General features: G+C 57.9%; 2 protein-coding genes and 1 non-coding gene across 4 annotated transcripts; 1 reads left to right on the forward strand and 2 right to left on the reverse strand.

Annotated features, from left to right (window-relative positions):
- Positions 1 to 2,386: 2,386 nt before the first annotated feature.
- Positions 2,387 to 5,533, reverse strand: PSMB3 (proteasome 20S subunit beta 3). The gene is made up of 6 exons (XM_058041861.1): positions 5,395 to 5,533; positions 4,824 to 5,008; positions 4,195 to 4,302; positions 3,448 to 3,625; positions 3,077 to 3,171; positions 2,387 to 2,489 (listed from the first exon to the last, which is right to left on the reverse strand). The coding sequence occupies exons 1-6, from the start codon at positions 5,395 to 5,397 to the stop codon at positions 2,441 to 2,443; spliced, it is 618 nt and encodes a 205-aa protein (XP_057897844.1). The 5' UTR covers positions 5,398 to 5,533; the 3' UTR covers positions 2,387 to 2,440.
- A 1,252-nt stretch (positions 5,534 to 6,785) lies between these two features.
- On the reverse strand, positions 6,786 to 6,859 carry TRNAN-GUU (transfer RNA asparagine (anticodon GUU)). Its single transcript has one exon. It is a non-coding gene; the product is annotated as a tRNA-Asn (tRNA).
- A 1,905-nt stretch (positions 6,860 to 8,764) lies between these two features.
- Positions 8,765 to 16,831, forward strand: PCGF2 (polycomb group ring finger 2). 2 transcript variants are annotated; one of them, XM_058041609.1, is made up of 10 exons: positions 8,765 to 8,818; positions 11,288 to 11,474; positions 11,669 to 11,765; positions 12,595 to 12,650; positions 13,086 to 13,136; positions 13,349 to 13,457; positions 13,629 to 13,677; positions 14,227 to 14,343; positions 14,896 to 14,976; positions 15,341 to 16,831. In XM_058041609.1, the coding sequence occupies exons 2-10, from the start codon at positions 11,363 to 11,365 to the stop codon at positions 15,665 to 15,667; spliced, it is 999 nt and encodes a 332-aa protein (XP_057897592.1). In that variant the 5' UTR covers positions 8,765 to 8,818; positions 11,288 to 11,362; the 3' UTR covers positions 15,668 to 16,831. The 2 variants fall into 2 exon arrangements, with proteins under 2 accessions (XP_057897592.1, XP_057897593.1); XM_058041610.1 differs by lacking the exon at positions 8,765 to 8,818 and having other exon boundaries at positions 11,282 to 11,474.
- Positions 16,832 to 17,026: the final 195 nt, after the last annotated feature.

Genomic DNA, 17,026 nt, shown 5'->3' on the forward strand with positions numbered 1-17,026 from the left:
TTTAACAGAAGCATTTTTGTATATTGTTTACATGTGCAGAAGTAGCATTACCTTAAAAATGCTAAATTTTGTTTCTAGACAGTATTTTTTACTACCAGAACAAGAAGTGAAGCTGCAAATATTTTGATTTGTTTTTAAAAGGGACTTTTTCTTTCTGTTTGTTTTGGGGTTTTTTTGCTTTGCTTTGTTTTGTTTTGTTGGGTTTTTCTTTTTCTTTTAAATCTTTTTAGGTCACTTTTTTAACTCAAGTATTTAAAAAACAAAAAAAAAAAAAAGGAAAATCCAGCGCTTTCAGTTCTGGTTTTACAACTGCTTGTGCTAGTTTGTTGTCTGTTTTTGGTGTGGATTTAATTCTAGTTTTTGCTGAATGTAGATGTCCCTGTCCTTAGCATGAACCCTGCAGAACACATTTAACTGACAGGATTTGCAGCAGAATTCAGGTTTTTTTTGGCCAAAATAAAGCAAAATTTGGTCGAGTGGAACTCCAAATAATCAGTGAGCAGCATCTCCCCCTCTGCAGTGCCTGAGGCAGGAGGAGCTGCAGGATCCACATTCCTAAGGGATTTAAAACCCCCGAAATATGCTTTGAGTTGGGAATTCCCATCTTCCCTGCTGGGACAGCCCTGAAATCAGTGGGAGAGGGGAGGCAGAGCCAGCTGTGCTCCAGGAGTGCAATAAATGCACTGCAGAGCTGCTGGGCTGGGAACTGGGGGTTCCAGGGGCTCCCCAGGGCTGGGATTTGGGGAACAGCCCCAGGAGCTGTGGGAGCCTTCCCTTGGTCCCTCCTCATCCCTGCCTGGCCCGGGCTCCATCCTGAGCCACAATCATGGAATTAATTGGGAATTTACCCCATGGGGATGGAGTTCATCCTGTGGGGATAAAATTTACCCCACTGGCGACAGAAGTCATCCCATGGGGACCAAATTCACCATGTGGGGATGGAATTCACCATGTGGAGATAGAATTGATCCTGTGGGGACAGAATTCATCCTATGGAGGTGGAATTCATCCTGCTGGGATGGAATTTATCCCACAGGCATGGAATTCACCCCACTGGGGACAGAGTTCAGTCCATGGGGCAGCAGGAGGAGGCCATACTCACACAGTCCCAGCTTGGAATCTGGATCAGCACAATCAGCAAGGAAATCGGAACCACTCTTGAGTCTTATTTCCTTTTGTTGGTTTTTTTTGGGTTTTTTTGAGTTGTTTGTTTGGATGGTTTTTTGTTTATTTGGTTTTGTTACTGGTATTTGGGGAGGAAATCCCTGCTTTCCCAGCCAGGGCAGGCTCAGGGAGGTGAGGAGGTTGTGGTGGTGGATATTCCCAATCCATGACTACTATGCAGTCCTTTCCCAGGCTCCCCTTCCAGCTGCACCTGGAATTTCACCCCCAGCTGAAGAATTTCCCCCCAAAACCAGGGGAGTGTCCCCAGCATGGCCACAGCCCCAAATTCCCAAATGTCCCCTTCCTGCAGAGCCACTCCCAGTGTCCCCCTCAGCCCCCACCCCTTGGTCCTGGCTCTGTGGTATGGATCCCATGGATAACTGGGATGGCAGAGCTCTGGACACATCATTTTTAGTGGAAACCACTCAAAATTTCTGCTGCTCTGGGGCTGCCTAAGCAGCTGAATGGGAGTGGAGAGAGCAGATTCCACACACAGGTCACGAGGGTGGGCAGGGCTAATCAGTGCAACTGAATTGAAAAGAAAAAAATGTGAATAAATTAAGTTTAATCTAAAAACTAAAAATAAAAACCTAAAAAAAACTAAAAAAAATATTTAAAAGTAAAAAAAAAGAACATTTTAGGTTTTTTCACTGCTGTTTTTTAAATAGGAATTTGAAGTCCTCTGTGCTTGTCTGTTTGCTAGGAGCAGTTTGACACTGTTACTGTTTTGAAATGCATGCATGTTACAAGATGAGTCTCCAACCAGAGAAAAAAAAAAGAAATTAAAACTTTGTGTACATCTGGGTCCTCCCTGCTGTGCTCTTTGAGGGGTCACCCTCAGCTGCTCCTCCAGCATGGGGAGGCCTGGGGGGAGGCAGGATGGGGGAAAACTGGGAGAGGGGCTGGGTTTGAATGGGATTTTGGGAAGGAATTCCCCCCCCTGGGAGGGGCTGGGATGGAATTCCCAGAGCAGCTGTGGCTGATCCATCCCTGGAAGTATCCCAGGCCAGGCTGGAGCACCCTGGGACAGTCAAGGTGTCCCTGTCACTGGACAGGGTTAGGTTTTCCCTCTGCTTGCTTGGGATAATTTGTATTTCCATCCCAATTTGGGAGGTGCTGAAGGGATGTACTGGATGAAGGGTGACACTCCTGGAGCCACCTCTGTATCCTGGCAGCCAGGGTGACATCCTGACCCTGCTCAAAGGAACCAAAAGGGAAGTTGAGGGCAGAGTTTTATTTTAAAAAGTCCCAAGTGGCACAGAGCAGCTGGGCTGGGCTAATCCATGCGAGCTTTCAGGGTCCTGGTGGTGATCTTGTCTTTCTCTCTGGAAAGAGAAAAAGATGAGATTATTTACTGCTAAACCCAGGTTTAAACCCTTCCTAGAGCTTGTCCTGCCTTGAGAAGTCCCACATTCACAGGCAGGAGCTCAGGTGATTGTGACAACAATAAATAAACCCTTCATTGTGGGGAGCTTCCAGGGTTGGGCTGCAGGGGCAAAATGGGATTTTCCAAAGGCAGCTGGTGACAGAGGTGAGAGTTAATGCTGTATTCATGAGAGGCAGAGTTCCTCATTCCCATGGGAATGCAGCCACAGAATCCCTGAGCAGCAGGACTCAAAATTCCAGGATTCCATCCTCAATCCCATGGGAATGCAGCCAGGGAATTGAGCAGAGGGACTCAAACTCCAGGAGTAATTTCTTGGCTCCAGCAAGGAACTGCTCCAGCAAAATCAAACCCTAGGAAGGAACAGAGCCTAGCTGAGGAGGGGCAGGGTTTGGGGGATCCCTAAGGGAACGGAAGGGTTTGGGGATCCCTGAGGGAAGGAATGACAGTGCCCAGGCCCTGGATTTGGGGATCCCTGAGGGAAGGAAGGGAAGGCAGTGCCCAGCCCCCAGGAGCCCCAGCACTCACATGACGTGCACCACCACACCCATCCCAGAGATGGCGTCTCTGTCCACGGCGTTGAGCATGGCCTGCGAGATGGTCTCGAAGAGGTGCTCGGGCTCCTGGGGCACAGAGGAAGTACAGGGCTTCACCTGGGCTGCACATCCCCCAGAAATTTCACCCAAACCCCCCAAAACCCTGCAAGCTTCCTCTCTCAGGCTGCACAAGGCACAGCTGGAATGAAGCGTCTCCAGTGAGCACAGGAGGGAGAACTCCTGAATCCACGGACCCCAGGAGACCCCAGGTGACTGCAAGCTATCCCAGGTGATCCCAGGAGATGCCAGGTAGGGGACCCTAGGTGACCGCAGGCTATCCCAGGTGACCCCAGCCCCACTGACCATGTCGGGTTCCCACAGGGACTCGCACATCCCATACATCTGCTCGGAGCAGGTGCCACTGACCACGAAGTCATCAGTGACCATGGGGCAGCCGATGAGGTCCAGGGAGCAGATGAAGGGCTCGTGGCTGAGCGGGTCCAGCCCCGCGATCACCGGCTCCGTGTAGTAGGGACCAAACCTGGGGACACAGCTGGGCTCAGGACAGCCCTGGGGACAGGGACAGCCCAAGAGGAACCACAAGGATCACCCTGCTCTTCTGGGACCACGGGGATCATCCCAGCACAGGACAATCCCCAAAATCCCAGCCTGTGCCCAGCAGCAGTGTCCAAACACTCCTGGAGCTCTGACTCTGGAGCTTTGGGATCACCATTCCCAGAGCTCACCCTCTCTTCCCTGAATTTCCAACCCAGACATTCCCTCCAGTCCCCAGAGCTGTCCCCAGTCCAAGCCCTGGTGTAGTCCCACATCCTCAGAAATGTTTTCCTGGCACAGAAACCATCCCACAGCTCCTTTCAGGGAGAGGCCTGCAATGGTTTTGGCACAGCAGACCACCCTGAAGCAGCAGGAGTTCGTTCTGCTTTGACAACTGATTCTGTTTGAATTTGGGGAGGAAATGTCACCCCAAGAGAACAAAAACTGCTCAGGGAGGGGGTGGTGACAGCAGGAAATGATCCAGGCTCCTCTGGCCACCCCAGCACCCTCAGCCCTCCCTGGCACCACACAGATATTGCAGCTTTGCAGTTTTACCTCCTCTCGTAGAGCAGGTTGGACACCATGCTCATGAAGGTCTGGGGCTTGATCTGCCTCCCCTCCTTCAGCTCGTAGAGGTTCAGCCTAAACTTCAGCCTCTGGGCCCTGCAAGAGATCAGAGCTGGGCTTAAAGCAAAGCAGGGTCCTGCTGCTTCCCCTCAGCCAGGCCTGGCTGCTTCTGCTGCTAACAGACACCAGCACCAAAGGCTGCACACACAGCTGCTGCTGGAGCTGAGCTGGAACTGTGAGAGGAAAAGCTGAATTTCAGGGGTGAAAGTGGAATTTTAGCAGTGAGAGTTCAACTTTAGGAGTTAAAATTGAATTTCAGCAGTGAAAGGTGAATTTTAGCAGTTAAAGTTAAATTTTAGTAGTGAAAGTTCTGTTTTAGCAGTAAAAGTTTCGTTTCTGCGGTGCAAGTTGAATTTTTGCAGTGAAATCCCAACTCCAGCCGCAAAATCCCAAGTCTAGCAGTGAAATCCCAACTCCAGCAGCGATGTGATACCAAGCACGCTGCTTTATTTTCAAACCTCTCCCAGCAGCAGAACCTGGCACAGCAGCACCGGCACCGTTAATTCCCATTATTTCCCATTAACCCAAATCCCCAGCCCTGCCGGGCCCTCACTTACACGGTCTGCACGTCCGTGGCCAGCCCGGCCAGGCCGATGTAGAGCCTCTGGCCCATGGGGAAAATCTTCTGGAAGTCGGTGGTTACGGTCTGCGCCTGCACGCCGAAGCGCCGGTCCGCGGCGATGGCCACGCAGCCCCGGCCCCGCATGGCCATCACGGCCCCGCCGTTGTACGACATGATCGACTGCACAGAGCGGCGGCTCAGGGTACCGGAGCGGCCTCCGGGGTGTCCCGGTATCGCCACCCCGAGCTGGGGTGCAGCCCCCGCCGCTCCTTGTCCGGCTCCCCACGGGCCTCCCCTCACGGAGCGGCGGCTCAGGAACACTGGAGGGACCCCCAGGGTACCTCCGGTACCGCCCGCCGGGGCTGGGGTTCAGCCCCGACCGCTACCTCCCCCGCTCCCCACGGTCCTCCCCTCACTGAGCGGCCCCCGGGGCACCTCCGGTACCGCCACCCCGAGCTGAGGTTCAGCCCCAGCCGCTCCTTGCCCCGCTGCCCACGGGCCTCCCCTCACGGAGCGGCCTCGTCCCGCGCTGTGCTGGGCCCCGGAGCTGCCGTCCCGAGTCTCACCATGGCGGCGGCTGTTCGGTCACCCCTCGGTCACCGTTCTGTTACCGCTCTGTCACTGCTGTGTCACTGCTGTGTCACCGCCGTGTCCCCGCACCGCCCCCGCTCCGCTCCCGGCCCGGTCTCTGCCCAGGCCCCGCTCCGGCCGCGCCGCGCCGCCGCCGCTCCCGCCCTCCCCGCTTCCCATTGGTCACTGCCACTGCCGCTCTCACCCCAACGCTTTCCATTGGTGGCCGCCCCGAGTGATTTCGCCTTCCACGCTCGCCATTGGCCGCCGCCGCCGCCTGGAGCCAGAGGCTGCTGGGGATTGGCGGGAGAGGCTGGGGCGCTCAGGTGATTGGCTGAGGCAGGGGGGGTGGGCGGGGCGGGAAAGTGACGAGTCACAGTGAGCGCGCGAGGCATGACGGGAGTGCGGGAGGGGTAACATCTGGAAAAAGGGGGAAACAGCTGGAAAAATGGGGAAAACTGGAAAAAATGGGAATGTCTGGATAAACGGGAACGGCTGGAAAATGGGGAAACAGCTGGTAAATGGGAACAGCCGGAAAAATGGGGAAACAGCTGGATCGGGGCAGGACTGAATAAATGAGGGCACATCTGGATCAGTGAGGGAACAGCTGGAGCAATGGGGAGCAAATGGATCAATGGATGCACAGCTGGATTGGGGAACAGCTGGATCAATCGGGGCACAGCTGGATGCGGGCCATAGCCGTATCTCCAAGGGTGGGGACACAGCCCCGAGCTCGCCGATCCAAAGGGGATTCTCCCAAAAATCTCCTCGGGAAGCGCCGGCACGGGGAGGGGGGGTTGGGGTCACTCTGGGGTCACGGCACATCTCGGCCTCAATGTGCAGGCGGAGCCCGGCCCGTGCCCGCTGCAGTTTTAAATCTCATTTTTAAATCCTAGTTTTAAAGTTCATTTTTGAGGGGTTTTCCGTCACAAAAAGTACCTGGCGGGAGCCGGAGCCCGCGTTCCGCCCGGAGGGAGCAGCCCCGGGCAGAGCCAGGGGAGAATCCTCGGGACCGATCCCAGCATGGCCTCGTGCCAGGGGTTTAACAGGAATTCCGGCAGTTCGGGAATTGCATCGTCTCAGGGCAGAGAAATGGAACTTACTGGAGTTTTCAGAGAGAGGAAGCTCGATCTGGCACCCTTGGGACCCCCTTCAGTTTAATTTTGAGGCAAAATACGGGATTTGGATGGAAACAGAACACCAGGTGCGATCTTAATGTCCCAAAACGTCCTCGTGGAAGCACAGCGGGGATGGTCTGGGGACATGGGGAGCTGCTTCTGCAGATCGGAGGGAGCACCGGGAGCGGATCCCTGGCAAGAGAACGTTCTCCGTGTCCAGTTCCGTTCCTCCCGGGAAAAGGAGCGGTGGGGGCAAAAACACACAACTTCGTCCCTGGGTGGGCTCGAACCACCAACCTTTCGGTTAACAGCCGAACGCGCTAACCGATTGCGCCACAGAGACGGCGCTGAGTAATCTTTGCGCGCACTGTTGTCAGTGTAGGAACTGAAACAAAACATCGGGAACGGAATACCGGGACACCGGGAATGGAAACGGGATACCGGGAACGGGGACGGGATACCCGGAATACCGGAACCCGGACACTGGGAATGGGAACGGGACACCGGGAACGAGACCGCGACAGCGGGAAAGGAACGGGACACTGGGAACGGGACACCAGGAACGGGACACCGAGAATGGAAACGGTATACCAGTGACGGGAATGGAACAGCGAGAATATCGGGACACAAGGAACGGGACACCGGGAACGGGAACGAAATACCAGGAATACCGGGAACGGGACACCGGGAATACCGGGAAAGGGAACGGAACATTGGGAATGGGACACTGGGAATGGAAACGGGACACCGATAATGGAATCGGGACACCGAGAACGGGATAAGGGGACAGGATACAGGGAAAGGAAGAACGGGAACGGGGAACAGGCACCGGCAACGGACAGCGGGAACAGGACACCAGACACCGGCCCCAAGCACAGGGACACTCGACACCGGCACTGGGACACCGGAACCGGGGCAACCGAGCACTGAGACCGGCACCGGTCACAGCTCCAGCAGGCACCGACCCCGCGATCCCGGGACCGAGACAGCGGCACGGAGAGCGGCTCACCGGGAACACCCGGGCACGGGGCCACCAGGACGGGGCCGGGCTGCGAGCGCCGGCAGCGGGCGGGGAGGGGAGCTGCCGGTAATCCCGGGCGTGCGGGAGCCGCCGGTGATCCCGGGCATGTGAGAGCCGCGCTCGCTCAGCGCCTCCCGCTACTCCTCCTGCCCCTTTCCCCTCCTTTATTTCCTTCCCGGCTTTTCAATTTTTTTTTTCTCTTCTCTTTTCCTGCCTTTTTTTCTCTCCCTCCTTCCTGTTCTTCCTTTTTCCTTTCCTTTTGTCTTGTTCTTTTTTCTTCCTTTTCCTTTTTTTTTCTCTCATTTTCCCAGTTTTCTTCCCTTCCTTCTCCCTATCGTTTTCCATGTTTCTCTAATTTCCCTCCATTTTTTCTTACCTTACTTTTTTTCCATTCCTTTTTCCCCGGTTTTCCCTTTCTTCCCTATTTTTTATTTTCCTTGGTTTTTTCATCTTCCTTTCCCCCCTTCTTGTCCACTTCTCCCTTTTTTCTAATTTCCCTGTTTTTCTTCTTTTCCCCTCCTTCTTTTCCATTTTTTTCCTTTTTCTCTAATTTCCCTCTATTTTTCTTCCCTTCCTTTTATTTCCTCCCTTTCCCCCCTCTCAATTTCCCTTTTCCTTTTCTTTCTTTCATTTCCCCCCTATTTTTTCCCTTTTTTCCCCCTTTTTTTCTGTCCCCTTCCTCCAATTTTCCATTTTCCCTCTTGAAATTCCTTTTATTTTTTTTCTTTCTTTCTTTTTACTCCTTTTCCCTTTCCTTCCCCCGAGGGTCCCGCAGAGGATCCCGCTCGTCCCGGGTCACAATTTGGGGCCAAAACGGCGTTCCCGGTGAGGGGGACACCGCGCCCGGAGCTTCCACCGGAGACCGCATTTTGGGGCCGTTCCAGCGGTTTCTGGGGCTTGCTCTTTTCCCCCCCGGGGGTCTCTGCGATGACTGGGGCTGGGGGGTTCCTGGGGGGTCTCCTCAGTCTCGGCCCCTCGCTCCCTCCTCCGCAGTCCCCCAAAGGAATGAGGTCACGTGAGGCGGGCGGGGCCTGGAGGCGGCTGGAGGTGGGAAAAAATAAAAAAAAAATTAAAAAAAGAGAAAAAAATTTAAAAAAATAAAAAAAGGAGGAGGAAGGAGGGAGGAAAAAAAAGGAGGAAAAAAAAAAAAAAAAAAAGGAGAGGGAGAGTGGAGGGGAAAAAATAAAAAAGGGCCGCGGCCGCAGCGCCGCCCGAGCCTTGCCGAGCCGAGCCGCGGGAGCGGAGGGGCGGCCGCGGGGCCGCCGCTGCCGCCGCCACCAGGTAGGGACCGGCCCCAGTGCCCCCCGCCCGGCCCGGGCCCCGCCGCGGCCCCCCCGCCCCGCCAGCCCCAAAGATGGCGATGGCCGCCGCCGCTCCCGCTTTGTGCCCCGGGACCCCCCCGGCCGCACCGGCGGCGGCTGCGGAGCCCCGACAGCCCCGAGGGGGGCCCGCGCCGCCTCCGCACGGCGCCCGGCGCGCCGAGGCCGCTGCGGGGCCGGGGGGGCGCGGCGGGACCGCTCCGGGGAGGGCGGAGGGGCCGGGCCGCGCTGACAGCCGGCCCAGAGTACAAAGGGGACGCCCCGGGGCTACCGGGGCCGGCCCACCCCCGGCCCCACCACGGCCGTGCGGCGCCGGAGGCGGCGGGAGCTGCCGGGGGCGCGGCCGGGCATCCCCCGGGCACAGCGCGGGGCACGCGTGGCCGAGGCCACCCCGTGTTCGTGTCCCCCGTGTGTCAGTGCCATCCCTGGTGTCCGTGTCTTCCGGGTGTCCGTGTCCCCCCCCGGTGTTCCTGTCCCCCTCGGTGTCCGTGTCCCCCCCGTGCCCGTGTCCTCCGGGTGTCACGCCCCGCGGTCCCGTCCCGCCGCCGCTCCCGGTGCCGTGTAGCGTGTCCTTGTCCCCACACGCTCTGTGGTCACTCGTGTCCAGCGGGGCTCCCTCCCCATCCCCGCAGCTCCGGTGCCGCGTCCCGCACGCCGGGACTGGAGGGGGGTCCCGGCGGGCGCTGCCGGGGGTGGCAGGGCCGCCCTCCGGGGCTGTCCCCTCGTGTTCCCGGGGCTGTCCCCTCGCCTTCCCGGCGCTCCGGGTCCCGTGGGCGCCGTGCGAGGCCTGGGCCGTGCCGGGGGAGCCGTCCCAGGGCATTTCTTCAGCCCCGCACTCGCCGCCCTCGGGGTCCCGCGGGTGGGGGCCCGAGTTGGCGGTGACTTTGAAACGCCCTTCCTCGCCCGTGCCCGGCCCGGGGGCTTCGAGGAGGGGGGGACACCGCGCCGGGCCACCGCCCACGGAGACAAAAGAGCCCGAAAGTCGCGGCCGGGGATGCGGGAGCCACCGGCGGAACGCGACGGCCCTGGGCGCTGCGGTGGGGCCGGGGTTCCGGGGGCTCTGGGGCTTTGTTCCCCCTCTCCCTGGCATGGGAAAGCGCGGCTGTTATCGTCCGGGTTATTAGAACCGGTTCGCGCCGGAGGCTCGGGCTCCCCCCTCCCGCCGAGCCCCGGGTCCGCCATTGGCGGCTGCGAGCGCCGAAAGCGGCGAAATCCCCCCAAAATACAGCCGTGGCTTCCCGCTGCCTGGCGAGGCTGCCCGGTCCCGTGCGGGGGGTACTGAGACAGGGCACCGCGGGACCCCCGACACGGGGAGGGGCTGGCAGCGCCCCCCTCCATCCCCTGGGGCTGGGAGCAGCACCCGGAGGAGGGGGGCTGGGCTGGGAGGGGGTTCTGGGGCTCCCCAACGCCTCCGGGGCTCCTGGGCCCCCCTTGGCTGCTGTCCCTCCAGCACGGTGATGTCCCCATCCCGGTCTCAGTGGTGTCCCCATCCCCGTGGCACCTCCATCCCGGTCCCAAAGGTGTCCCTGTGGTGTGCCCACTCCTGCAACACCTCCATCCCAGTGCCAATGGTGTCCCTGTCCCTGTGGCACCCCAATCCCAGTCCCAGTGACATCCTGCTCCTGAAACATCCCAGCAGTGTCTCCATCCCTGGTGCTGGTGTCCTTATGCATGTGTACTGTAGCCCATACGTGTCCCTGTGTGTCACACGTGTGTCCCTGTGTTTCAGACACATGTCCCTGGGTGTCACACGTGTGTCACTGTGTATCCCAGTGTGTCACATGCGTGTCCCTGTGTGTCACATGTGTGTCACTGTGTGTCCCTCTCTGTGTCCCTCTCTGTGTCACACGAGTGTCCCCGCAGCCGTGCGGTGCCACCGCCGGTGCTACGACCCTGCCGCCCCCGTGTCCCGCTCATCTCCACGACCCCGGGGCTCCTCGCCGCCTGTCGCCTGGCCTCGGGCGGCAGTGACAATATCCCGACTGCTCTCCAAGTGTCGGGGTTACCATGGAAACAACGAAACCACGGCGATCCCGCGCTCCGGCGGCTCCCGCTGGAACCGGCAAAGCGCCGGCGGCTCCCGGTGTCACCCGCGTCCGCCGTGCCCACCGGGCCCCGCTGGGCGTCCCTGCCCGGGGGAGGTGCCAGACACAGGGCTTGGGGATTTTCTGTAGGAAAACCCATGGAATTTTGGCTGGAAATGCCTTTTCCATGGAAACAACCCAAAATGCACTTTTTTGGGGGTGTGTGTGCACAGCCACAGGTGGGGATTTGCTAACAGGGAGGATTTGTCGCTGCTCGGAGATGTCCCAGCGTGTTGGGGACCTACTTGGGGGCACCCAGGGGTGAGGCAGAGGGGGCTGGGCGGCTCCTGGAGCCTGGCTGCAGGACTGGGAGTGACAAGTGACAGTCCCCACCGCGTCCCCTCCAGCGGTCCCTGCAGGTCCCACCCGAGGGGACCGCGGGGGTTTCCCGCAGGGAGGATCCGCCCTGAGGCTGCTCCAAGATGCACAGGACCACCCGGATAAAGATCACGGAGCTGAACCCGCACCTGATGTGCGCCCTCTGCGGCGGCTACTTCATCGACGCCACCACCATCATGGAGTGCCTGCACTCCTGTGAGTGTCCCGCGTGTCCCCAAGGACCCTCTGGGCGTCCCAAAGCCCCTCTCACAGTGCCCACCCTGTGCCAGGCCCTGTGGAGCTGCAGGGGGCTGCACTGGGCAGGGATCTTGTCCCCACGCTGGTGTGGGGGTCCCAGGGGCTCTGTCCCCTTGTCCCCCCACTCACAGAGGGTCCCTCTGTCCCCACAGTCTGTAAAACCTGCATCGTTCGTTACCTGGAGACCAACAAGTACTGCCCCATGTGCGACGTGCAGGTGCACAAAACCCGGCCCCTGCTCAGCATCCGGTGAGCCCGGGGGGCTCCTCTGGGGGAGCTCGGGGGGCTCCTTAGGGGGCCTTGGGGGGCTCAGGAGGCTTGGGGGCTCGGGGGACTCAGAGGGCTCACAGGGCCACTCACTCCTTGTTCCTGTTCCAGGGGACAGCCCCAAGCACTTGGAGCAGGGGGACCCTGGGGCTCTGCTGCCAGCCCAGGAGCAGTTCCATCCTGGTCCCACTGGTGTCCCCATCCCTGTGACACCTCCATCCCAGTCCCATTTGTGTCCCAGGTGGGAGGGGAGTAGGGACAGGGACAGACGCCACCACAGAGAGAACAGCACTTGGGGACATCTGTGTGGCAGCAGAAAGATGGTGGGATGGGTGCCCTGTGTCCATTCCTGAGATCCTGGACCCCACTGGTCCCTCCGTCCGTCCATCCATCCATCCATGCATCCATGCATCCATGCATCCATCCATCCTTTTTTCCCTTTTTTCCCCATTTTCTCTGGCTTGCTGTAATATTTACACTCCCATGGCTCCTCTGGAGTCTCTATCTCCTCCTGCGGGGACAGAGCCACCACTGTCCCCGAGTCCTGGGGGGTGGTGGCACCTCCACATGGTCCCAACGTGGGGAAAAATGTGGGAAAACTGGGAAAAAGTGGGGAAAACTTGGAGATTTGAGGCTTTGGGGTGAGAAAGTGGGGATTTGGGCTTTGGGGGATTTTGAATGGGGAATTGAGGATTTAGGGTTTGGGATGGGAAACCCAGAGGGGAGCTGGGGGGAGTTTGTGCCCAGAGGTGCACAAACTGCTCCTGAATCCCACTGATTTCTCCCACTTTTCCTGCTTCCCCCTGTCCAGGTCAGACAAAACCCTCCAAGACATCGTGTACAAGATTGTCCCGGGGCTTTTCAAAGGTACAGCCAAGGATGGGGAGAATTTTGGAATTTGGGGTCTTTGTAACTCACTCCCATTCCCCTGAATTCCCGGGATCTTCCCAGGGATTTCCCATTCTCACAGGGACAGCAGGACACATGGACATGGCACCCATCCCAAACTTTGGGACAGTCTGGGAGCAGGAGCTGTGGATTTGCTCCGAGTGCCTTAGGAATGGGAAAAAATTCAGGATTTGGGGTGTGGGGACCCAAAACCCCTCAGGATTGGGTGCCACTCCAGGGTTTATGGGATGGCTCCTGCTGGAGCTCCCACAGGAATTTCCTGGGCATTCTGGGGTGTCCCCTGTGCCCCCTTGCTGTCACCCTCCCCAGGGACAGCTGTCCCCACTCATGTCCCTGTCCCCATCCCTGTTCCTGTTCCTGTCCCCATCCCTGTCCCTGTCCCTGTCACCACAGATGAGATGAAGAGGAGGCGTGATTTCTACGCTGCGTACCCGGTGGCCGAGGGTGAGTGTCACATGTCTCAGTGTCAGTGTCACATGTCACAGGGTCACAATGTCAAGTGTGAGTGTCAATCTCACAGTGTCAGTGTCACAGTATCTGTGTATCTGTGTCAATGTCACACTGTCAGTGTCAGTGTCACAGGGTCAGTGTCAGTGTCACACTGTAGGTGTCAGTGTCAATGTCCCCATGTCCCAGCCTGTGTCCCTGTCCCGCAGTTCCCCTGGGCTCACAGGAGGAGCATGGCGAGGTGGCTGAGCGGGACCAGGGCGTGGGGCCCGAGGATGAGATCGTCAGTCTGTCCATTGAGTTCCACCGGGACTGCAGGTATGGCCAGCTCCGGTACCACCCGGGGCTCTGGGTGCTGCCTGGAGCCCTGGAACCGCCTACGGCTCCCTGTCCCCAGCAGTGCCATCCCTGATCCCAGTGTGATCCAGATCACAGCAGTGCCATCCCTGATCCCCCTTTCCCCAATCCCTGTCCTGTGTCCCGCTCCAGGGAGGAGCAGAAAGGCGCCGTGGAGAACGGGGACCTGGACAAGGACAAGGTGAGCAAGAGGTGGCACCTCGGTGGCACTGTGGTGGCACAGAGCCATTGGTGCCCAGCTGCCTAGGAGGGGTCCTGCGGGGCACAGGGTGACAGCCCAAACTCAGGACACCCCAAACCCCACATACTCCAAACCCAGGTCTCCCCAAGCCCCAGGACTTTCCAAACCTGGGACACCACAAACTCTAGACACTCCAAACTGGGAGTTCCCAAACCTGGGTCACCCCAAACCCAGCACTCCCCGAATTGTGGACACCCCAAACCTTGGACCCCCCAATCCCCAGGACTCCCCAAACCTGGGACATCCCAAACCCGGGTCACCCCAAACCCAGAACACCCCAAACCCAGGACTCCCCAAATCCTGGACTCTCCAAACCTGGGTCATCCGAAACCTGGGACACCCTAAACCCGGTGCTCCTCAGGCCCCACCATGCCCGCTGAGCCCTGGGACACGCCGAACCCGGATCCCCCCAAACCCAGGACACCCCAAACCCGGGTCCCCCTAAGCCGGGTCCCCCAGACCCGGTCCCCCAGAGCCGTCCCTCCCCAGGCGCCGCCGTGCCCGCCCAGCCCTGGGCTGCGGTTCCTGCGCTGCCCCGCAGCCATGACCGTGCTGCACCTGGCCAAGTTCCTGCGCAACAAGATGGACGTGCCCAGCAAGTACCGGGTGAGCAGCACTCCGGAACCTTCCGGAATAGTCAGGAATGTTCAGGAACACTCAGGAACGTTCTGGAATGTGTGTTTGGGAATGGTTGGGAATGGTCAGGAACGTTCCGGAATGTTCCAGAATGGTCGGGAATGGTCAGGAACGTTCAGAAATGATCAGGAATGTTTGAGAGTGCTTCTGAATGTTTGGGAATGGTCGGGAATGCTCAGGAATGCTTGGGAGTGCTTTGGAGTGCTCGGGAATGCTCGGGGGGCATTGCCTGGATTCTGCCATGCTCGGCTCAGCTCAGAGGGGCCGTTTTGTCTCCTCAGCGTTGCCTCCACTGCTGATTCCTGCTTGTCCCAAATATTCCTGCTGGGCTGTCCCTTCCCTGGGGCTAGAGCCTTCTTTTTCCCATGGCCAGATCCATCGTTTCCCTGAGTCTGGATCTTTCCTTTCCCTGGGTTTGGATCCCTAATTTCTGGGGGTTTGGATCCCTCCTTTCCCAGGGTCTGGATCCATCCTTTCTTGGAGTTTTTCCTGGGGTTTGGATCCATCCTTTCCTCTCTCCAGGTGGAGGTGCTGTATGAGGATGAGCCCCTGAAGGAATATTACACCCTGATGGACATTGCCTACATCTACCCCTGGAGGAGGGTGAGTAAACGGGGAAACTGGGAAAACCAGGAAAAGCTGTGCTGGGAATACTGGGAAAACCTGTACTGGGGAAACTGGGAATATCTAGACTGGGAAAACTGGGAAAATCTGATTTGGGGGGATAAAACAGGGAACCTGTCCTGGAAAAATCTGTCCTAGAGGAAAAGTGGGAAAATTGGTCCCGGGGGAGCTTTTCCCATAACAAATCCCAGAGGGGGGGGGAAATGGTGGCAGTGCAAGCGTTCCCAGGGCATCGGCGGTGGCAGTGCTGGTGTCCCCACGGTGTCCCCAGGGAATGGGGGGTGGCAGTGCCAGTGTCTCCACGGTGTCCCCGCGCACTGTCAGTCGTACCCCGTGTCCCCAGAGTGGTCCCCTGGCACTCAAGTACCGCGTCCAGCCCTCCTGCAAGCGGCTCAAGCTGTGCCCGGCGCTGCCATCCGAGGGCACCAACACTAGCGGCGCCTCCGAGTGCGAGTCGGGCAGTGACAAAGCGCAGAGCCCTGGGCTGGCGTCGCCCCCCGGGCTGGCATCGCCCCCTGCCCTGCCCAGCCCCGGGCACGGCCCCCCTGGGCCTGCCCTGAACGGCTCCGCCTCGAACTGTCACCAGCTGCCACCCAGCTGCCACCCGGTGCCACCCGCCCGCGGCCGCAAAACCGCCCTGAACGGCAGCGCGGGCTCGGCCCTGAGCTAAAAACCTCCAGGCGCTGCTGGAAACCCTCCTGGAACTCTGGAAAATCATCCTGGGATTCTGAAAATCCTCCTGGGACTCTGGAAAATCTTCCTGAGACTCTGAAAACCCTCCTGGACTCTGGAAAATCCTCCAGGGACTCCCACAACCCCTCCAGGGACTCTGAAAAACCCTGCAGGGGCTGCTAAAAATCCTCCTGGAACTACTAAAAATCTTCCTGGAACTCCTGCAGACCCTCCATCGCTGCTAAGAACCCCCAGGGATTCCTAAAAATCCTCCTGGGATTCCTAAAACCCCTCCAGGGATTCCTGAAACCCTCTGCAGACCTCTATAAACGTGGGTGTGTACATAGGGACACAGCAGAGTTCTACAGAATTATTTTCTAATTTAAAAACGTAGAGAAGATGCAGAAATGGCGGCAGATATTTTTAAATGTGCTTTGGGTTGGTTTTGTTTGGTTTTTTTGTTTGGTTTTGTGGGTTTTTTTGTGGGGCTTTAAGGTTTGGCTTTGACTTGTGGAAGCTGCAGGCCCCTCCCTCATCCCACCCCAGGAGCTGGGAGCTGCCACACTCCCAAATTCCCACATTCCCAAATTCCTAAATTCCCACATTCCCATGTTCCTCCATTCCCACATTCTCACTTTTCCCAGAGGTTTTTTCCTCTCCTCCTCCTCCCTCTCCACCAGTGCCATGGCTGCACAGGTGAGGGCCAAGCACAGAACCCAAAACTCCAATAGGCCCAAAAACCCAAAACCCCAAAAACCCCAACCACCCCCCCAGCCTCCCTGGACTCTGCTGCAGGGTTTTATTTCCCACTTTTGGGTTTTTTTTGTTTTTTTCATGGGCTTTCACACCCCACCTTGGAGCACTCAGCTCCAGCAGCTCCAGCTGTTCCCAGATCTCATCCTGGGTATTTTTGGGGGGATTTCTTTGCTTTCCCTGTGGGCTCTGCCCTTCTGCACAGTAAATTCGGGGGTTTTGGGGATATTTTCCTCCAGCTTGGTGGTGGCAGCACAAATCCCCTGGATTATTTTCTCTTCCCAAAGTCCTGATGGCTCCAGGAAAATTTGGGGGCACCCAAAGGTTGGGATGGAGCTGCTCCCTGTTTCCCATGATATCAATTTTCTTTTTTTTTTTTATTTTGTTTTGTTTTGTTGGTTTTTTTGTTTGTTTTTGGTTTTTTGGGGTTTTTTTTTTGTGTATTGTCCTTCTCAGCCTCTCCTCCTGCCCTCACGGTGCATTTGTAATAAAAGAAAATAAAAATAAAAATCAGGTTTCAGCGCTTTTGGCCAGGAGGCTCCAGAGAGGGGCGAGCATGGGAAGGGAGCAAATTCCTGCAGGGAATGAAGCAATTCCTGCATGG

The sequence above is a fragment of the Melospiza georgiana genome, chromosome 28 (genome assembly GCF_028018845.1).
Source record: "Melospiza georgiana isolate bMelGeo1 chromosome 28, bMelGeo1.pri, whole genome shotgun sequence".
Lineage (NCBI taxonomy): Eukaryota > Metazoa > Chordata > Aves > Passeriformes > Passerellidae > Melospiza > Melospiza georgiana.